The following is a 22984-nucleotide window of genomic DNA, read 5'->3' on the forward strand; positions in this document are numbered from 1 at the left end:
AAATATAATTTCATTATAAACATTTGGTACAATATAAAACGATTATAGTTATACAATAACGCTTCAGTTTGCATCACGGCGTGATCCGCTTGGGGTCGCGTGGGAACATGGACGTCTTTCTGATGTTGTCCAAACCCAAATACAGCATCACTACACGCTCCATGCCAATACCTCCACCTGCAATCATATAGAGGTAAGTTACTGTAGTTTTGACCACCTACCTGGCGCAGTGGTTAGTAAACGTGGAGGTCACAGGTTCGAACCCCATGGTATGGACATTTTTATCCCCTGGGAGAGACTAAATTTTATACATAAATAATAAACAATATACTACGACAATACACACATCGCCACCTAGCCCCAAAGTAAGCGTAGCTTGTGTTATGGGTACTAAGATGACTATTGAATATTTTTATGAATAATATAGTATACCCAGACACTGAAAAATATTCATGTTTATCACACAAACATTTTCCAGTTATGGGAATCGAAGCCACGGCCTTGGACTCAGAAAGCTGGGTCGCTGCCTTCTGCGCTAATCGTCATGTATATGGCCGTGTAAGTCTGCCTTTGACTGCAATCTCACCCTGTAGGGGGTCCAAGATGGTAACGGGCTAACCTGAAGGGATATAAGCAATTATATTAAGCTAACCAACACTAATGAGTTTCTAAGTGGTCGTACCGTAACGCTAAATCGCTTGGAACCTCTTTGTCTACCGACCGGTGGTAACTAGCCACGGCCAACACCTCCCGCCAGACATGAGGAAATTAAGAAATTATAAATTTCCATAATTGTCCTTGCACGGCTTTGCTTAAAACATTTTGAAATCACAATGTGAGATGGTTATAACAAAAAGGCCACCCGGCGAAGTTCGTTGCGGCGATGTGTGTTTTGTCTTTGTATATTTATTATTTATTTTATTTATTTTAATACTAGAAAAAAAGAATCTATGAAAAAAAAAAAAAAAAATTTAATTTTTTATCGAGGTTTATAAATATAGTATCGCCGGTAGAGAATATACGAGACCTAAATTCCATTCATATATTTATAAACGCTACGGAAGTTCCCACAAAATAAAATATTTAGTTATTTACCTGCGTGCGGTGGACACCCAAGTCTGAATGATTCTATATAGGCTGCGATTTTGCTTATATCTGGAAAAAAAAAACTTGTTTTTATTCATGATCCAGTTATATCTGGAAAAAAAGCTCGTGTTTTTTTAACGGTGATGGAAAATATCGTGATGAAACCTGCATGCCTGGGAGTTCTCCTTAACGTTGTCATTGTTGTTCTTTCTCCTGGACTTAAGTGTTGCAATGACTTTTGGCGCGTTAGGGAAAAATTAGAGTAAATTTTTACGACCGTCACAATAAACCGACAGCATGAATTTAGCTATACGGTTTGACAGTAACACTTTGAATTGTCAAAGTCTGCGAGCTCATTCCGGTGATATAATTGATTCAATTGTTCAAAAATGATATATTTAAATGAACTTTATTTAACTAGATAGTGCGTTATAATAAACTTTCAATGTACGAAATATTAATTTATCTATTGTAAGTGTTGTTTTTTCTACAAACGTAGAATAAGGCGAAAGGTAACATTTTTGAAAAGATTTTTATTACGTTACGCCAAAGTATAACTTCTAACGCGTGTACATAAGTGCACACACGTTTTTATTTTATTACACACAAACCGACTGACAAAGCGATTTGCGCCTTTTTTTCGTATACACATGGCTGGTATTGAGTTCTGTGTTTCCAAAGTCATACGTCCTTTGTGTATTTAAAACAAGAGTGAATAGGCATATTCTAGGCATCTTAGGCCAAATCTGCACTTTCCGTCAGGTTGAGATTGTGGTCATTGCCTAGTCTATTACCAAAAAAAAAAAAACTGATTATTAGTCTGGGTTGACAAACTCACCGATGCCGTGATGCTTGGCGCGCTCGGTGAGGAAGTCGGGGTCGTGTATTCTCTGAGCTCCGCTTAAGATCTCTTCGCCGCGCATGAACATGTCGTAGGAATTCGAAGCTTTCTGAAAACGTGTATAACCAGACTTATGCCCGCTTTCACTGAACCTGAGATCCGCTTAAATCGGATGCCTTATCACTTTGGTGATGCGTAAAGAAAAAAAAATGCGTCAGCCGTCACGGGACGCCTGACAGATGTTAAACATCGAAATTGTTTTCTATAAGTTATTTCAACAGATTACGACAGGAATCAGATATTGCATAAATTGCATTAAAAGCATAACAAATTTGTTCCACAAATAAAAAAAATACAACCGAATTGATAGCCTCTCCTTTTTGTAGGTCGGTTAATAATGACTGTTTATTACAAAATTAATATTCAGTGTTATTGTTAAATACGAAATACATAAATTCAATCATATACCGTGGCGAAGCGTCGCCACGGCCTATATCTATATATGTTGTTATGGCCTTTAGATGTTTCACATCAAAATATGTCACCAACTCTTAAAAGTTGGCTAACGACGTTAGGCGCCATCTAAAGTTACAACGATTCGCCGGCGTGTAATGTTTAGGGAACTCGTTACTTTGTTTTGCTTATTTTTATGACATGGTGAAGCGGGGTGTACATGATAATTACGTCATCTTTTTGAAGTTATACTTCTTTTGGTGCGTTAGTGAAAAATGGTGAGAGTAAATTTTTATGCGCTTGTTAGAATATCATAAAATAACAACTTGATATTTATCATATTTAATTATGATTTATTGTAAAAGTATATTTGAAAGTTAATATTAATATCCTCACATTAAATATAAAGACCATTTTTATTAGTCAACATTCAGTGATGTCTGTCACTATACCGCTGTCAATACAAAACTTTCATTATACAGTTTTGTAATTGTATTTTAAAAATAATATTTAGAGTAAGTGAAATTAATATAAAACCATTGTTGTTAAAGTCATCATACAATGATGTTATTATACTTTAAGTATTAATATTTGTTCATACAATTGTCATTATACAATTGTGTCACTATACTTTAAAATTAAAGCTTTCCGGAAATTGATATTGGTAAAACACGTGATGTCGAAAAGTATAAAACTAATGTGCCTTGTCAAAAAAGGGGGCAGTCTCTGCTTTGCCAGCAAACAGTTGGTCCTCCACGTGGGTTACTGAGGCCACCACGCTGGCCGAAATACTAAAGTTAAGTACTTTGCATATTAATTAATTACTTTTCATACGATAAAATATGTGTTATAAAATTAAAGATATATAAGAAATAATCATAATGAAATATTGTAAATGTGATATTTAAAAAGAAGGGTTGCTCTGGAGTTTCTTTCGCCACTTCCTTAAGTGGTAGTAGTTTAAAAAGAAAATATTAACGAAAAGATTAATGTGAAATATATTACAATCATACTTTAACGGAGTGTTCCTTGTTTTATTTTTATCTCATTTAATTTGGGTTTAATTATTACTTCAATCAGAAGAATAATTGTCCATTCGTTTAAATAAGATCGTTATATCAAAGGCCTTCCTACCTAAATTGATAAAAATCTATTATCAGAAGTGGGATTTTTACCCGTTTTGTTTCTATTTCTAATGCAATTTAATGTTTTTTTCCAGTAACGCCTTGTTTATGTAAGGAGATTTGACCCAAAACAATAACAACAACAGACAAAGCCGTCGGGCTTTGTAAAATGTCATCGAGGACCCTGACCAGAGCAATTGGTGTTATGCATCACCCGTGGACGCTATTCTTTAGAGTGGTAACACTTAACACCGGTAAGGCCATATGGTTCTTGTTTATTTTGTTGAAACGAAAATAGAGAAACTAACAAAGTATTGTTTTGAATAAATTCGCTCACTTTAGAGATATTTGAATAATACACACTCACAGATAGTACAACTTATAAGATCGCAGCGCCAAAGGGTCGTCAAAATTGTGCCTTTATTTGATTTAAACCTCGTAAAAAAAAAACAATAGTCAGGTTAGCCGAACGAAATGTAGTAAAAACCACCTACCTACTTTGAGGACAAAGTACTGTTCAGGAGGGCCGAGATAAATATTATTTAGATTTTTTATTTACTAAACTTAAAGTGAATATAAGAAAAGAGAAAAAAAAAAGAAAAAAAAAATTTTTTTGGGATAAATATAACTTTAGACGCAGATCATAATTTTTTTTTTATTTAAAGGTCCAAGTCAAACTAAAATAAGGAATATATTATAGCTGTCATTATTTTAGTAATGAGGGTATACTGACATAAACAGTATTTTTGATGATGAAATTGTTGTTATCTAAAAAGAATAGATTAAATCTTTGTTTGTTAGGTTAGGTTAGCGTATACATAAAAAAAAAATATTAAAAGAAAACTACTGTTGTGGTGTGTGGTCCTTTTCGCACAGAGGCCGGAAATATCAAAGTATAATATTGCTGGTGGGTTACGGATCTGATGTAGTCTAGATTCCACGTCCAGCCGTGGGAGGATAGCATTAGAGGTCAGTAGCCTTTTAAAAAAAAAGGAGTACTTCGAGAGCGAAGTACAGGTCAGTCTGGCCGAGATATGGTATTAGAAAATGAATATGATTAAAGTGTAAAGAATTTACTATAATAGAATATGTATGTTTCATTATGAATACATTTAGAGTTGGATAGATAATATATAAATTTTATGGGAATCACTTTATAAAACAAATAATTAAGAAAATAAATACGACAGACATTAGGGCCCTTGCCTATTATGAAATAGAACTCTTCCAGAATATTTTATTATGTTTATTTTATTATTATTATGTTATTGATTTACTATTTGTTTATTATTTTTGTTACCTATGTTTATTATATGACTATAGTTGGACTGTGACGCAACTGACATTATGGATATCACCAGTGAGTGATGGAGTTGTGGATATCACCAGTGAGTGATGGAGTTGTGGATATCACCAGTGAGTGATGGAGTTGTGGATATCACCAGTGAGTGATGATGTTGATATAATAATTACTTAATTATACCTAATGCATCAGGATCTTACTCGCGGCTGATTAAGCTTCAGCGTCTGCGAGTGAAGGTGCTGTTGAGACACGTATTACACGTTGTTCAAATTGCTTTGGGATACTTAAGGTTTACAGTGACTGACTTTAACTGTGACTTTTATAATGCCCGTCCTTTTAATATTTTCAACAAAGTAATTCAGAGATATAGATAGATATATAGATGGATGGATATATAGATGTATATATATAATATATATATATATATAATATATATATATATATATATATATATATATATATATCTATGTAATATATAATATATAATCTGGAGTAGAGGCAGAACTCAAAAGAATTTTGAGAATAAAAATTGAAATGGAATTATTTTAACAAAGTTTGTACATGTTAAGATGTACAATTAAGAAAAAAAAAATTAATTACGTATTTATGTTTGTATACAAAGGTCGTAAACATATTTATAATTTATGATTTGCATTGATGCAAAGTTATTATATTACAATAATCCAAAAATTACAATTTTAAATAATTGATTCCCATGAAATTCCAACCTTTAAAAAGTGTTACTAAACTTTTAACCAAGATAAAGCTGAGTCAATGATTTATAAACTGTAAAAATTTTGAGTGTATGTAATTGTACTTAATGATGTACTTCGGGACGAAGTACGTGTCAGTATGGCCGTGTTAGAATATCATAAAATAACAACTTGATATTTATCATATTTAATTATGATTTATTGTAAAAGTATATTTGAAAGTTAATATTAATATCCTCACATTAAATATAAAGACCATTTTTATTAGTCAACATTCAGTGATGTCTGTCACTATACCGCTGTCAATACAAAACTTTCATTATACAGTTTTGTAATTGTATTTTAAAAATAATATTTAGAGTAAGTGAAATTAATATAAAACCATTGTTGTTAAAGTCATCATACAATGATGTTATTATACTTTAAGTATTAATATTTGTTCATACAATTGTCATTATACAATTGTGTCACTATACTTTAAAATTAAAGCTTTCCGGAAATTGATATTGGTAAAACACGTGATGTCGAAAAGTATAAAACTAATGTGCCTTGTCAAAAAAGGGGGCAGTCTCTGCTTTGCCAGCAAACAGTTGGTCCTTCACGTGGGTTACTGAGGCCACCACGCTGGCCGAAATACTAAAGTTAAGTACTTTGCATATTAATTAATTACTTTTCATACGATAAAATATGTGTTATAAAATTAAAGATATATAAGAAATAATTATAATGAAATATTGTAAATGTGATATTTAAAAAGAAGGGTTGCTCTGGAGTTTCTTTCGCCACTTCCTTAAGTGGTAGTAGTTTAAAAAGAAAATATTAACGAAAAGATTAATGTGAAATATATTACCATCATACTTTAACGGAGTGTTCCTTGTTTTATTTTTATCTCATTTAATTTGGGTTTAATTATTACTTCAATCAGAAGAATAATTGTCCATTCGTTTAAATAAGATCGTTATATCAAAGGCCTTCCTACCTAAATTGATAAAAATCTATTACGCTCGCACTCCGTCACAAAAAACCGACACCATGAAGTTAGCTATAGTCAACATTTAGTTTTTCTAAAAAAGGTTCGACAGTTGACTTTCAATAATTCAAACAATACCTTTTTTCCATTGTTAGTGTCGTTTTTTCTACAAACAGAATAAGGCGTAACAAGAAAAAATCTTTTAAATTTTTTTATCTTTCGCCTTATTCTATAAGTACACACACATTTTTTTTCATACTATTATAGCAAGTAAGTAGGGGAAGAGGGGGTACAAGTTTTGCTTACTTTTGCTGACAAGGGGGAGGGGGAGTAAATAATTGTAGTAAATCTGCTTATTTAATATTTGAATGGCACACATACGCAAGCACGCACGTCAAATTAACACCACATGTACAAATAGTATACATATAATATACTACTATACAGTGGCGTGCACAGGGTTTCCGAAAAGGGTATGAATATATAAGGAAGATGCCATAAAACGGAAAAATACTTCGCATTTATGAGTTATACAAAAATCTTAGGGTAGGCAGAGCTTTTGTGCATGCATGAAGTGCGCCATTGCTACAAAAATCATAATATAATTAGTCACTTCAGGCTGTCCACAATTAGTATATTGCACCCGTGCAGGGTCGGGTCACAAGTTATAACTTACCGGGTTATTGGGATCGGGCATCGTGTAGAAGGGTCTCACTGCCAACGGGTACTTGTCCAACATATAGAAGTCAGTGTCATATTTCGCTCGAACCAATCTGCCCAGAAGCTTCTCATCCGGTGTCGAGAGGTCGTCTTCCTCTCCTACATTTACACCTGTAAAAGAGTAAGCGAGTACTTTTCTAAAGGTTGCTAATCGGACCTGTCATCTCCTTATAAAATAACCGATGAGTTTTTTTTTTCAAATTCACATTCAAAATTTCTTAATTCATGTAGGCCTATCACAGGCACTTATGAAGCGTTCATACATATATGTTTACATAATTGTAAGGGGATGGTGATAACTTCGTTCGCCAACTTAAACCTAAAGCTAGGAGGGTTCCAAACGCGCCCTGGTCTAAAAAGCCCACAACAAACTTAGCCGGGTAAATTTTTTTTTGTTATCACCATCTCACAGTAAATTTATTTAGCTATGAAGCTGAGCAATCCACAACCAAGCTTTTTTATCGTTTAAGTAATCCTTAATATTATAATAGGATTACAACTGAAGCTGTCAAATTATGATTGTTGTACGAAGACGACCGGTAAGTAAGATTTGCAAAAGATTTGCATGTTCGCAATCGTTGCGTCGTTTTCCAGTATCGAAACACAGTAACGTCAAAGCAATATGGACCTAACAATGCTTGTTTTTTTTTTATAAATGAATGTACTACGACAATACACACATCGCCATCTAGCCCCAAAGTAAGCGTAGCTTGTGTTATGGGTACTAAGATGACTGATGATAATTTTTATGAATAATATACGTAGATACTTAGAATATATATAGAAACACTCAGACACTGAAAAACTCATGCTCATCACACAAACATTTAAAAAAAAAAAGGCCCGTTGATCCGAGTCGGAAGTCGAATCCAAAATTCAAAATTCAAAATTCAAAATTCATTTATTTCAAGTAGGCCTAATACAAGCACTTTTGAAACGTCAAGTCTGTCCGTGTGTAGTGACTCTACCACCGGTTCGGAAGGCAGATTCTACCGAGAAGAAGCCGGCAAGAAACTCAGCAGTTGCTCTTTTCCAACATCAAAAATTTACATTTTATATTTTAACATTCATTTTTCTATCTTGTGAGAGATGAAAGCGGAGCCGGATGCTTCCAAGCAACCTTGTCATTAAGAAACTCATCAATTGTATAATAACCTCGCTGTAATAAATGTGTTTTAACACATTCTTTAAACTTATGGATTGGTAGGTCCAAAATTACCTTAGGAATCATATTATAAAAGCGTATACTCAATCCCACAAATGACTTCTGCACCTTTCGCAGACGATATGCAGATGTCACTAATTTATGACCATTTCTTGTAAGTCGACTGTTTATATCCACTTTTTGTTTATAAAGACTAATATGTTGTCTTACAAATACTATATTGTTATAAATGTATTGTGAGGCTACCGTAAGTATACCAATTTCTTTAAATTTTTCACGGAGGGATTCACGTGATTTAAGTTTATATATTGACCGTACAGCTCTTTTCTGCAATATGAATATAGTTTCAATATCAGCAGCTTTGCCCCATAATAAGATCCCGTAAGACATCACACTATGAAAGTACGCGAAGTAAACAAGTCTTGCTGTTTCTACGTCAGTAATCTGTCTAATTTTCCTGACGGCGTAGGCAGCCGAGCTTAGTTTACCTGCTAGTGTATCTATATGGGTACCCCACTGAAGCTTACAATCCAAGGTCATGCCCAGAAAAACTGTGGAATCTTCCATTTTTAGTGATTCTCCATTTATTATTATATTTTTATTAACTTTCTTTACATTTGGTAAAATAAATTCCACACACTTAGTTTTTTTTGCATTTAAAAGTAAATTATTGACAGTAAACCAGTGCGACACATGCGACATAGCACGGCTTACATCGTCAGAGTTGTCTCTACCTCTATCAGTTTTAAAAATTAGAGATGTATCATCAGCAAACAGTACAATGTCACAGGTTTCACTGACATGGTGTGGTAGATCATTTATATACACCAAAAATAGAAAGGGACCCAAGATTGAACCCTGTGGGACACCCATTGACGTAGCCGACCCCTGCGAGACATCGTTCTTAGATTCAACACTCACCAGCCTCCTTCAGCATGCTTATAGCTTGTGGAAACTCCAGCCTCAATGGGGGGTCGAGGAATTTGAAGGGCTCAACTTTGAACTGCTGCCCCACCGTAGCGATTTCCGCCGCGTAACTGTTGACAAATATACGAATAATTAGCTACCAACGACTAGGTAGGGATGGCGACCAGAGATTATAAAACCGGCCAAGTGCGAGTCGGAATCAAACACCATTATAATTAATAAATAAATATACTACGACAATAGACACATCGCCATCTAGCCCCAAAGTAAGCGTAGCTTGTGTTACGGGTACTAAGTTGACTGATGAATAATATACGTAAATACTTAGAATGTACATCACACCAACCCGCGGCATAAAAAATCATGTCTGTTGTCATCGGAGCCCACTTAAATTTTTATTTTCTCTCAGCGGACAGCAGAAAACCCCTCATTTAAGGCTTAGCGATACAGAATACTTAATTTTTTTTAGAACTACAACTAAATTGAATACCACGTCACAGAACAAAATAAAATGCAGACGAAGTCGCGGGCAACAGCTAGTAAATAATAAATATTTAGGAATCTCCTAAGGTAAGTCTCCCTCTTGAGAACTTGGTGTACTCGTACGAGTGTGTACCAGACCGAATGTACGCATCACCTATGGGCCTACTTGAATAAAGATATTTTTGACTTTGCCTTTATAAGGGTGTACACTCACTGGTCCTGCAGGCCTCTGTAAAGTTTGGTGACGATCCGAGCACTCCTATTTTTGAACTGTCAAACTGTCAAATACAGCTTTTATTTACTATGATGATATTCTATTGTTGGGTGTACATGGGTGTAGATAATGATCTTCACCCGCTGGAGAAGAGAATAGAAGAGAATAAATACGGAGAGAAATAAATGATTTAATATATATTATGAGACTTAAATTAAAAATTTGTACACTCACTGGTCCTGCAGGCCTCTGAACATGTCCGTGAACGTTTGTCCGATGGTGTCCAAAACCTCGTGATAGTGATACTTGAATGACATCTCCAGGTCCAAACCGACGAATTCCGTTAAGTGACGGTGGGTGTTTGAATCTTCCGCACGAAATACCGCTCCCACTGTAAACACCTAAAAGAGATACAATTAAATATATATATCTTAATATATATAAATCTCCTGTCACGATGTTTGTCCGCGATGGACTCCTAAACTACTGAACCGATTTTAAATGAAATTGGCACACCGTGAGCATTCTGGTCCAACTTAAGAGATAGGATAGCTTAGATCTTTAAGTAAAGTCACAATTTTATTTTATTGCAAATTATTTGTCTATAATTAATTGACAGTCACATGTTATATGTATATACAACTATACTCATTTAAGGCTTAGCGATACTGAATACTTTAAAAACAAAATCAAACGCAGACGAAGTCGCGGGCAACAGCTAGTATATATATATAAATCTCCTGTCACGATGTTTGTCCGCGATGGACTCCTAAACTACTGAACCGATTTTAAATTAAATTGGCACACCGTGAGCAGTCTGGTCCAACTTAAGAGATAGGATAGCTTAGATCTTTAAGTAAAGTCACAATTTTATTTTATTGCAAATTATTTGTCTATAATTAATTGACAGTCACATGTTATACATATATATATATTTATATATACAACTATACTCATTTAAGCGATACTGAAAAACAAAATCAAACGCAGACGAAGTCGCGGGCAACAGCTAGTATATATATATATATATATACAGTAGTGAGATGATGGCGTTAACCATATTCGTAAACTTAAAACTAAAGCTACGAGGGTTCCAAACGCGTCCTGGTCTAAGAAGAAACCCACAACAAACTTAGCCGGGTGTTTTTTCTTTGTTATCACCATCTCACATTGTCATTTAAAATTCATTTGACAACAAGTTCACATACAAACCTATACCTATACTAGATAGATAAGTACCTTTAGTAATATAACTACACATTAATGTAACTGTATGTATGTATATTGCTTATAACAACTATCGGATATGACGTCGGCAACTGTAGGGTCCCTATATCAGTTTTTGACTTTATATATATATATTTGTCGGATGAATGTTTGTTATTGTTTTCTCGCAAAAACTACTAAAAAAGAAATATACTGCATCGCAACGTGTCTCATTGACAATATGGACCTTTGGAAAAGTAGATCGAAACTGCGAAGTTTTATACTAGATGGCGCTACAGTCGCTATAAGACTGATATAAATGTCATATAATAATTTCGGCATCGGGGGTAGGAGAGCCTGAATAGAATAGAATTCGTTCGTTAACGAAGTTTTATTCCACTATAAGTTGACTGCAACCTCACCTGGTGGTACGTGATGATGCAGTTTGAGATGGTAGCGGGCCAACCTGTTAGGGAGTATGGTAGTCATACACCTAATCGGTTTCTCCGCGACATCACACCGGAACACTAAATCGCTTAGCGGCACGTCTTTGACGGTAGGGTGGTAACTAGCGACGGCCAAAGCCAGACCAGACCAGAGAAAATTAAAAATTCCCAAATAACCCGGGACCTCATACTTAAATTTACAACGCTCACCGTTGCGCCAGGGGGGTCGTCAAAAATTCACACAAACCTTATCGAAATCAGCCGCTATGGCCATCTGCTTGTACAGCTGGGGACTTTGCGCGAGGTATGCGGAGGACTTGAAGTAGGATACGGTGAACACGTTGGCGCCGCCCTCCGACGCGGCTGAGATTATTTTCGGAGTGTGAATTTCTACGAAACCTGCAAAAAATTTCCATTAAAAAGTTATGGAATAAATAATGATAAATTATTTTACCCCCACCTCATTAGTGCCTCTGAATATTCAGAAGCACTAATGAGGTGGGAGGGGCTTAGATAGATAAGGTAGCGTAGGGGGTGGGCGTAAGAAAGGTACATTTGGCTAATTTAAAATTAAAACGCGATACATTTGGCTAATTTTTCACTTAACTTAAATTCATTGTAAAGTCACATATCCTGAGGATGCTCCGGTTTCCAAGCGAAACGTGCGTAGACGGTACATCGCCGAAGATCTGTTTTGTGTGGAATATAAAGAATGAAGAAATTATAAATTACACAAAACAGATTCTCTTGCTTTTCGCGGACTATAGCAAATTAAGCTTAATTTTCATAATATATCATGGATTTCCGCAAACTAACGCCAGTAAATAATCATAAAACGGAAATAATACTTTAGAGTCTTTAGAGGTACATTATTTGCTGTCTCTGAGACTTATCTGCGAAACAGTAACACTAATAGTTTTAAAATAAACCATTGCCGTAGTTTTTACTGAAATAAATCAGATAAGTCCTATCTACGAAGGTTGTCTGTAAGAGATTGCTTGCAGCAATAAGGCCGCCTTTGCATGTCTAGATTGTGTACTGTATACTCCTTACTGTTTCTTTTCCTGTATGTTATACCTGCAATAAAGTGTTTCTTTTTCTCCTTCTTCTTACAGCCTTAATATCACATGCAAAAGTAAAATCAAGTGACTGCTGTCACTTTATAAGGAACGCGTCGCGTAGCGTAGGTACTATGCGCGTTTCGGTCTTTTTGCTTCAATAGGGTTGTCAGAAGTGAACTAAGTGTTCATATTTTTTTATTCTTTCTGAATAAATGATTTTCTTCTTTTAATGGTCCGTGGTTTGTTTTAAGGCAGGTGCAATTTTTTTTTTTCATATTGCACTACAACTTGAAGACATCTCGGTAAAAAGGAGAAACAAATTATCAAGTCTCTAACTGTTACAATGTTTTGCTAAAATTCTAGTGCTCTTAGTCTCATTCGCTGCGACAAAGGTATATTGGTATCTCTCTCTCTCTCTCTTTTTGTGCCTCTCCACTACTGGAGGTTGGCCGTCAGCTCAGCGAACTTCTCGCGGTCTTGCGCCAAGCGAAACAATGTTTCCACGCTTACAATATTTATTACTTTGCCCATAATTATGAGCTGGAGCAGTTGGTATCGCTCATGTCTCAGAACGTGGCCCAGATATGTGACTTTACGTTTTTAATGATAAGCAGTGAGCGTTGGAGTATCCTCACGTTAGAAACTTTCTGTATCCAGCTAATGCGGAGCATTCTACGGTAGCACCACATCTCAAAGGCTTCGAGACGGCCGAGTGGCGCAGTGGGCAGCGACCCTGCTTTCTGAGTCCAAGGCCGTGGGTTCGATTCCCACAACTGGAAAATGTTTGTGTGATGAACATGAATGTTTTTCAGTGTCTGGGTGTTTATCTGTATATTATGAGTATTTATGTGTATTATATTCATAAAAAAATATTCATCAGCTATCTCAGTACCCATAACACAAGCTACGCTTACTTTGGGGCTAGATGGCGATATTTATTATTCGAGACGTTTCTGAGTATCGGCTTTTAGAGTCCAAGCTTCACTACTATATAAAATACCGGCCAGACATAGCAGTGGAGTAAAGAATATTTATATCGTACCTTTTTTGGTCAAAATGTCTCTAAACAGCTTGCAGACACCCGCTTCTAGCCGGAATATCGCCTGGTTGGCCGGAGTACGCAAGTCCAATACCCGATTGTCCAGACGAGTTTCTTGGAGGACACGGATTTTGAGCGCTTCTGGGTCCTATGGAAAATAACTCCAGTTAGTGAATTTAATAATAATAAATAAATAAATATACTACGACAATACACACATCGCCATCTAGCCCCAAAGTAAGCGTAGCTTGTGTTATGGCTACTAAGATGACTGATGAATATTTTTATGATAATATACATAAATACTAAGAATATACAGATAAACACCCAGACACTGAAAAACATTAATGCTCATCACACAAACATTTTCCAGTAGTGGGAATCGAACTCACGGCCTTGGACTCAGAAAGCAGGGCCCTCTGCGCCAGTCGGCCGTCACAGTTGTATACAATTTAAGCTTTATTTAAGTGCAAATAAGAGTTATCACCATTTCACAAAGTCATTTAAAATTATTAGAAGAGCAACCTGGTTAGAGCAATAATTAACAACCAAGGTTTTTAACGATTCCTTTATACTAAAATAGAACTTTTCTACAAGCTTACGTTTAATACAGACTTTGAACTTTTTAAGAGACATCACCAAGATGTCAATGGGTAGTTTATTGTAGAATTGTATACAATTTTCTTGAAAAAATGAATCTTATGTAACCTAGTATATTGCACTGTAAGTTTATTCTTATTTAAGTTAAAATTTTAATCATAATCTTAAAAAAATGATAACCTTGTACTGTTGTTCGCGGCGAAATGCGATGGGCAAAATTACACAAAACTACCCGATGGGGTTTAAAAGCTAATTACTTACGTCATCGGTCTCCGGTCGCGCCGCGTCCTCAATCTGCAAAGGCAGCTTGGACTTCGCGCTGGACACAACCCACACTTGGAGCCCTATCAGCTCCACGAGCTTGACGGTGCAGGACTCCACTGGCGACGAGGTCTTCACCACAGTCGCGAGGATGTCCACAATAGATTCCTTCGCCACACTTTAAAACAATAGAGACTTTGGGAGAGGAATCTTGTACCCAGCAGTGTGACGTGAACAAGAGACAATGTTTTTTTTTTTTTAAACAAAATTTCTTGCCCGCCTGGTCAACCAGTTTGTTGGCGTGTATGCGCTCATCTAATATATATATAACATGCACCTAAAGCTAGAATATAATGAAACTATATCCAGTAAATTTATTCCTAATTAATAATGTTTTAACGAAAACAAAAAATAAAAATAACTAAAATAAATAGGCGAACATCCGTAACGAATTATTGCTCTAACCAGGTTGCTCATCTAATAATTTTAAATGACATTGTGAGATGGTGATAATTAAAAAAAAACACCCGGCTAAGTTTGTTGTGGGCTTCTTCTTAGACCAGAACGCGTTTGGTACCCTCGTAGCTTTAGTTAAGTTTACGAATGTGGTTATCGCCACCATCTCACTACCGTGTAATTCTAATGTACGCATCAAAAGTGCCACCTATGGGCCTACTTGAATAAAGATACTTTGATTTTGAAAAAAACAAAGTGACAACAATATTATAACAATATTGCTTTAGGCAATGGTGGCCTTTAGTAAACCAAACCTTTGGTGAATATAACCAACTCACTTTCCAATAAACTTGACCATCTGCTTACTAACTTGTTCATTCACTCGTATCAACAATTGAACGGTACTTGAGGTCTGTCGGAGCACAGCGAAACATTGCCTGCCTATGGCTCGCGAATATTGAAGCCGTGCTGTGAAAAAACGTTTAAATTTCTTATTATAAACTTAAATTTAATCGTGAGATAAAGACAGAATTGTTTTGAAGTGTTTAGTCACACTTTCACTGACAGCACTTTTTAAATGTCAGTGTGAAAAAACAATGCATAACTTTATTATAACGTTATGACAAATATTATCGGTAGTCACGCAAAGAGTACAATTCAAAATAAAAGATGCAAAATTCTTTTATTTCAAGTAGGCCTAGTATAAGCACTTTTGTTGTTTATGAAATGTCAAGTCTGTATATTTGTAGTGACTCTACCACCGGTTCGGAAGGCAGATTCTACAGAGTAGAAGCTGGCAAGGAACTCAGCAGTTGCTCTTCTTCAACATCATATTTTTACAATGAATATTCCCTCTTGTGAGCGATGGAAGCGGGGCAGTGTGCTTCAATGCAACCTTGTCAATAAGAAATTCATCAATTGCATAGTAACCTTGCTGTAATAAGTGTATTTTGACACAATGAATAAATTAATTAATTTTGTTTTAGCGGGAGATCTTGTTTGTTGCTATTAATCTTACCTCTAACCCACACATCCTTGCCCTCTAAAGAAACCCCTAGGTCCTTCACGTCAACATATACCCGGTCTCTGTGTTCCCCTGAAGACTGTATCATCTTTAATACACCATACTTCCCCTCTGCTACATCCACTTCTGCTGCTTCATTCTGTGTTGTCGACCCCTGAAATAAAATTCAAAATTAACTTATTTGAAGTAGGCCTTGTTTATAAGCACTTTTAAAATGTCTAATCTGTTTGTATCAACTATACCACCACCACTCTACCTCCGGGTCGAAAGGCAGATTCTACTGATAAGAGATGGCAAGAAACTCAGGAAATTGCTCTTTTACAATATCATTTTACAGTTTAACAATCTTAAGAATTATTCTATCTTATAAGTTTGAATATGTTACATTTGTGCATCTTTTTCTTAAAAAAAAACATTGTCTCTTGGTCACGTTCCACTGCTGGCCTTCACACCCAAAGGGATGGTGAGGTTTGACACTTGGTTCTCGGTTATAAATAAGAGCAGAGCTGCCTGTTTCCAAGCAGGTTTTTGTTAAGAAATTCATCAATAGTATAGCAACCATAATTTTTTAAATGTGTTTAAATACTTTTTCAACTTAGAGAAATGTAGATCTTATATAATTTATATATTCAGAGGCTGTCTTGGACTGCATCATCACTTACCACCAAGCAAGTTTGCAGTGAAGGGCTAACTTATAGCGCTTCACTGCAATCTTACTTGCTTGGCAATATAAGAAAATAAAAAATAAAACTACCTCATTGTTCTATTGGTTAGCATGTCCAAATAAAGATAACTAGAGCAATAAAATCATTTACCTTATGCTCAGCCTTTTTTTGCTGCTTTTCCACAGCTTTGGCTGCTTTTTTGGCAGCCTTTTTGCTGGTTGCTGCGTCTCCTTCCATAGGTGGCTGGGTCTCTGTTATTACCATGATGAGTTAAACTGAAAACATCAAGTTATGGCATCAATTCTTTGTCCTTGTTATATGATGTTACAAACTACCATTAAGAAATAACTACAGCAGTTAAAAAAAACTGATAATTGTCTTGATTCTTTAATACACAGTTTTATTAACTAAATTTATAGGTTTAAATATACTGCTGTCTTTTTCCCTCTGCATTGCAGAAAATACTGTGTCAGAAAAGAAGCAGAAATTTAAGACTGGGCAATTTAGTGAGTTCAGTAATTTATACAACAGAGTAGGCATCATTGACTATATCAAATATCTAATAACACTCACGAATTGATAGTTTTGCCACTTTGTTCATACTTATATTTAATAAAGCAATAATAGTGACAGAATATCTTATTTCACTTATATAAATAAATACAATAAAATAAATACTCAAAACTATACTTTTTGAGAGATAGGGGGGGGGTCTTCTCTCTCCAACCAAACCCTGTATACAAATATTGGATAACTATAGCCAACACTAACATGCCCTTGTAGGTAGATACAAAGATAGGCTTGTCGGAAAGTTGATAGCAGCAATTTCCTAACTGCAGGCTGGTGTAGCAAAGCAATTAAGCTTAAAAAAATGCTATATCTTACTAACCGATCTTGATACAATTTTTGTCCTCGAAATAACCCTAAAATCGAAGCTTAGATCTCGAACATGCTAACGTAAGTACACCTATCAGCATTGTAAAAGAATTTGAATCTAGTTAAGTATTGCAATGCCGTGCTTCGCGTTGCTAATCACTTAGGTATATTTTATTTGCGTATATCCACAGTTAACCCATAAACCATTCCAATTAGAACACCGGTACTTCCCGGTTAAGTTAAAAATAGTTTTCACAACAAAGTAAAATGCAGAATAATGATGATGAAAATGCCAGTAATATCAAAATATTTCATCAGAACTATGTATATGAAACTCACTTATTTTATCTATTACAATTTACACTACACGTTAAGGGTGCTTGAAATAATCTAGAGTGCTGGATAAACTTACACAATAAAATAAATACCTAGGTTAGAAATTAAGAACTCCTTGGCACATTCATTCACAAATACAATGACATTGACGGATGTCACTGACAGTCAAACAGCCATCACCTGACATTTTATTGTTTGACTTTGCTATGGAGGTATGGAGGGTAGAATTATGGAGGGTAGAGGTAAGGAGAGTCATCTTATATGGGAGAAAAGTTGAAAAAGTGTCCAGTTGTTGCGCTAAATAACAGTTCAAAAATCCTCCACAATGGCGCTGGTGGATGCACAGGGTATGGTATGAATGTAGCAATCGTAGATGAATTGAAGTATGCCGAGTTAAAAAATTTAATGTCATTATCGACTAAAGTAGTTCATTATTGAGAATTTCAACAACTTACGTTGTACTAATTATTGTGGTAAATATTTATTATATTATAGTTTATTTTTCAAGCCAACTCTAACAATATTTATATTTGGCGCTTCTTTTAAGAGTTACCCTGATGCAAATGTGGCGCCATCCTAATTTTGACGACACTTTTTCATATACACAGATGACTCTCCTTACCTCTACCCTCCATAGGTAGAATAGACTTTGCAACGTCAATAATGTCACCTCTGATCACAGATAAATAACTTACGGAATTATGCAATGGATTTCAGGTAATGAGGTTAAAATCATAATTTAATAAACTTAACAGCTATTTAATAATAAGAGTAATATATATAATACTATCCTATCCACTGTTATATTACAATATAACAAAAGTATACTAGTAATTATACTTTGATTGGACATTTCGAAGCTTAAGAAAACTCATCACTTTCTTATTTTTTGATTTTTCAAGGTTTTCTACAATAAAATCAAACATCATGTACGCACTACGCGTTAAATCCTTTTAACACAAGAAAATATATTTTTAAACGAAACTTGCACGTTGCAGTTCATTTAGCAAAGATAATTTAACATCACCTCTTTACAGATGCAGTTGGCATTTGTCAGACTCATACCAACGAAATCACGAATTAGAATTATCAAACTTCTATCGAACATAAGTCGTTATGTTTAATTTTTTTGTCCAAAATGACCAAGGATACTACCGGCCCTGACCCCGGATAGAGTTCGGGCGAATATTCTTTCTTTCTTTTTTAAAACAAAATGCCAGTGTTCACAGCCAACATCCCTGGCATTCTCAAGGTTGGAGATAGAATAGAAATTGGCGGTAAAATCAAGGAAAATGCCAGAAAGTACAAATATAATCTTGAAATTCTATTCGCATTATTTCCTTGTATCATTTTTAAGTCATATGATGTTAGAAACTTGCAGTCAGATTGTATCTAGAGTAAAAATATACATGCACTCTATCTTAAGTTCTAGAGCATAATAAGATAAAGCCAAGAGTCATTTCAAACACAAGACGTCCTCTGAGTTAGCGCACCGCCCACTTTCACAACTTATTGAGCTAGAAGTCCATAGAAGAACCAGGGTTACAGAAAGTAACCCTGGTTCCTCTATGGATTTCTTTACTTGGTCACGTAGATATACTCCGAGTATTGCTTTTTGCATTGCCTTCTGAGGGACCCCTAGCACATCTTTCATTGCTGTCCAGTAATGAACGTATATCCACTTAGTTTACATGTGATAAAGTCTTGAAGAGGCCTAATAGCGCCCAGTCAAGAAAGTGCAAGTGAAAGTTAATTGGGAACTGTTCAAAACTAGTTTTAAAAGGGAGATGAGATATAACTACTTAATTATAAAAACTTTTGCTATACAATTTACCAAGAACTGCACAGAGTTCAAATAAAAATCATAGATAGGGTTTCAGTAGTTTTCATAGTATCCCGAAGCTCTTTAGGTTTAGGTATTTAGCTGCTTCAATAGTTGCACAACTGAAACTTGAATTGAACTACAAACTTATTCCACAGAATGTCAGTAAACCTTTGCGCTCAAGAAGGAGAGGAACCACGTGACGTTGTCCTCCACTTCGACGTTCGGTTTCATCGCGACAACATCATCTCGCTATCCAGGAGGAACGGCGTGTGGATCGGCAGTGGGAACCTTGACACTAACTACAATATGTTTGTGCCTGGTAAGCAACAGCTACATCTTATCGGTGCTAATTTAGGTAAAAATATACATATGTGATATGCGTACTGAATACATCGTAAGAAACGGAAATTAATGGGTGCGACGTAGAATGATCGGAATATACCTACTAGCCATGAAATCTGCGGCAGGCCTAAAGCCGTTACGGTTTTGCTTGCGCACCAGCACTCTCAATGAGTATACAAAGAAGTTCTCTTCCTAAACACATTTAATACAAGTGAATCCCAATTTTGTTAGAGTTTGTTTGTTTATTTTTAAATCTATCAAGAACCAATCTTTATCAATTCTTTTCCTAGAATACTCGCTAATCGTCAATGCTAAATTTCCTTAATATCGGTATAGCTCTTGCGTTGTAGGTACAGTGTGTCGAACATAGTTAACAAACAAACACAGCTCAGAACCGACAGTTAAGTGATTCAAGGCAGGAGCTAGTACCTACTTTGAATTTTTTACCGAAACATCCATTTTATGAGCAGACCAAAGAAGATATGTCAACCAAATAAAGTCCTTGCTTCCCTCATTCAACGAAAGATAACCTTTTAAACCTATCCAGGTACAATTTTCCGTATCATATTCGAAGTGAAGGATACAGACGTAATCACGATCTACTGCCAGGGCAAGTTCCACTCCAACTTCCTACCGAAGATACCGTTGACCATGGCTCGGTATCTAGTCGCGTGGGCTGATGTAGACAAAATAACGCACTGCTACTTTCAAATGAATGACAAAGTAAGATATGTTAGCAATCCTAAGTTGATACACAGACATTCATGGACCTGTTCCGAAGAGCCGTTTTCATATCGGTGCGAGAGAGCAACATTCAATTTACGGGTAAAAGAGAGACACCATAATTTGTAGAAAGTAAATAAGAGTAAAGCAATATAAGAACCTAATATGAATGAAGCGAATTTTCTTCGGATGCCCGATATTTATTAATACAAATCTCTTGACAACTCCTCAATTTCTCTAAATAGAGCATTGATGCGAATTATTAATCTTTTGTTTTCTAAACTATAATAAATTGCAAGGGCTAGAACAAGTGCCTGTCTTTTCAAAATGTTGACCTTGAAAAAGAGACTACTCGCATTTTTAGATTTGTCAATCGAGTTTAGTTTAGAATTTTATGTACAACGGAATTGGTACTATTGCCAAGCGAGCGACGGGTGAAAGGTAATATCCCGGAAAAGCACGTGTGTATATATATATATATCCCGTAAAACACTATTATTTCTTAACCATTTACAGAATTTCTTAGTTATTCAAATATTGTCATATAAAGTTATTCAATTAGTGTTTCTCAACCAGATGGCTTTGAGATTAACGTAATTGGCACATATAATTTCATTTTGTCAGGGCGTAGGAGACGAAGCAGCGGCCATCGGTGCGAACCCACCCTCCTCGCGGCAGGGAATCACGCCTGTAGTGATTGGAGATGTTAAGCGATGGTATGTTCATCTTCATTTTTTAGGGTTAGGGCTCTTCAGGGCTTGACGTCCTAGTTTTAGTCGTTATCTTGATGGTATAAGTCTTAGATGATGTTCAACTAGATACAAACTCAACTAGCCGTCGTTGGCTGGTTTATCAAAAGTATTGCCATCCTGTTCACAATAATTTACCTACGACATACGTTATTACTCCGCCAGGGAGGTCCTCTCCCAAGTCCAAGTAGTCATCGCCACTGCTGAGCGATAAATCCGGGCTGTTATTGAGAATTCCTTTCACACAAACCAGGTCCCAGTATATTACAAGGCCTCGTGTTCCATAGTTAATTATAATAACTTCTAGGTTTGCCATCTCTGGTCTAGAAAACTTGATCAAAGAAACATTTCATAAGTTCAAACTCAATTAATTTGTACCATTTCAGTGTTAAATCTCACAGAAAGTCTTCACCAAGTTCACCACACATTCATTCCTCGAACGAGAGTTCGGACGACGAACAAAAACCTCGTCGTAAAGCCGAAGGCCGTGCGGACAGATATTTCTACGAAACACTCATGTGCCAACCTCCAGAAACTACGTTCGGTAACAAAAATCCAAAATATCACCGTGAGATAGTGCAGCCCGAATATAGCAGAAAATATAGAAACGAATATATCGAAAAGAATGAGACAGACACGTCTGAGGAAGTTGCCTCCAAAAACATGGAGTCCACTGCAGAATCCGATGACGTTTTGCCAGAGTTGGGGTTGATAAATAAAAGAAATAGGCGCGGCAAGTTCGCTTCATTCGCGCAGGTCGTAAATTTTATGGGAAAGACAGCAAGAAGAAATTAGTTGTGTGCTATGAAAAGCAGCTTTTTTATGGTTGGTGATTTTTCGTTTACAATTTCATGTTTTATTTTTATGTTGTCTTTTTTTGCAACCGGATTATTAAAAGTGTATATAGCTTCCTTCAGTTGTTTTTTTAAATCCGGGCTTTGTGAAATCAGGGTAATTTAAGCAAAAAATAATGTACTTGTTATTTTGAACAAATGAATACTAATATTTTTATAATCTAAAGCCTCACCACCAGGTAAATAAAAAACATGTTCTTGGAACGCCACTTTCGCATGGCAATACTTTTGACAGAGTAAGTTAGGTTATGTATCAGATATGTAGATTCGGTGTGTAAAAAAAACTGTTCCATTTTTATCCATATTATGACGAGGTTTTTTAATTTTCAAAGAGTGCGACAAATTATGTATTTTTATTTTCCTATAAGAAAAACTTGAAAATATATATGATTTTATTCATTTATTTATTATTAATACCACTTAAAATACACATATTAATAAATGAATCACATTTATGTACCTATTAATTTTAATTACATGATAAAAAATTAAGTTTAAAAGTCTTGGTTTTGTTTTCAGTAT

The 22984-nt window shown here is 35.5% G+C and overlaps 2 protein-coding genes across 4 annotated transcripts; one reads left to right on the plus strand and one right to left on the minus strand.

Moving 5' to 3' along the window:
- On the minus strand, positions 1-18130 carry LOC120625228 (aspartate--tRNA ligase, cytoplasmic). Of its 3 annotated transcripts, none has more exons than XM_039892225.1 (13): positions 18046-18130; positions 16908-17032; positions 16087-16246; positions 15407-15536; positions 14613-14790; positions 13755-13899; positions 11899-12050; positions 10234-10400; positions 9297-9412; positions 7167-7321; positions 1925-2036; positions 1096-1155; positions 1-177 (listed from the first exon to the last, which is right to left on the minus strand). In XM_039892225.1, exons 2-13 carry the CDS (start codon positions 17019-17021, stop codon positions 74-76), a joined length of 1593 nt encoding a protein of 530 aa, XP_039748159.1. In that variant the 5' UTR covers positions 17022-17032; positions 18046-18130; the 3' UTR covers positions 1-73. The 3 variants fall into 3 exon arrangements, with proteins under 3 accessions (XP_039748159.1, XP_039748160.1, XP_039748158.1); XM_039892226.1 differs by having other exon boundaries at positions 18062-18116; XM_039892224.1 differs by having other exon boundaries at positions 17973-18097.
- An 899-nt stretch (positions 18131-19029) lies between these two features.
- Positions 19030-22477, plus strand: LOC120625301. The gene is made up of 5 exons (XM_039892324.1): positions 19030-19271; positions 19950-20113; positions 20684-20859; positions 21484-21575; positions 21995-22477. The coding sequence occupies exons 1-5, from the start codon at positions 19183-19185 to the stop codon at positions 22401-22403; spliced, it is 930 nt and encodes a 309-aa protein (XP_039748258.1). The 5' UTR covers positions 19030-19182; the 3' UTR covers positions 22404-22477.
- The last annotated feature ends 507 nt before the right edge of the window (positions 22478-22984 follow it).

Source organism: Pararge aegeria, chromosome 7 (assembly GCF_905163445.1).
Source record: "Pararge aegeria chromosome 7, ilParAegt1.1, whole genome shotgun sequence".
Lineage (NCBI taxonomy): Eukaryota > Metazoa > Arthropoda > Insecta > Lepidoptera > Nymphalidae > Pararge > Pararge aegeria.

Bases quoted from the DNA above. Each gene is read 5' to 3' on its own strand.
- LOC120625301 (XM_039892324.1), top strand. From the start codon at position 19,183: ATGCCAGTGTTCACAGCCAACATCCCTGGCATTCTCAAGGTTGGAGAT. The intron at 19,272-19,949 runs GTACAAATATAA...CTTATTCCACAG, and splicing joins ATCAAGGAAAATGCCAGAAA to AATGTCAGTAAACCTTTGCG. The intron at 20,860-21,483 runs GTAAGATATGTT...TCATTTTGTCAG, and splicing joins ACTTTCAAATGAATGACAAA to GGCGTAGGAGACGAAGCAGC.
- LOC120625228 (XM_039892225.1), bottom strand. From the start codon at position 17,021: ATGGTAATAACAGAGACCCAGCCACCTATGGAAGGAGACGCAGCAACC. The intron at 14,791-15,406 runs GTGAGTTGGTTA...ATTGTTTTAAAG, and splicing joins ATGGTCAAGTTTATTGGAAA to TGTGGCGAAGGAATCTATTG. The intron at 12,051-13,754 runs GTACGATATAAA...AATTTTTTGCAG, and splicing joins AGACATTTTGACCAAAAAAG to GTTTCGTAGAAATTCACACT.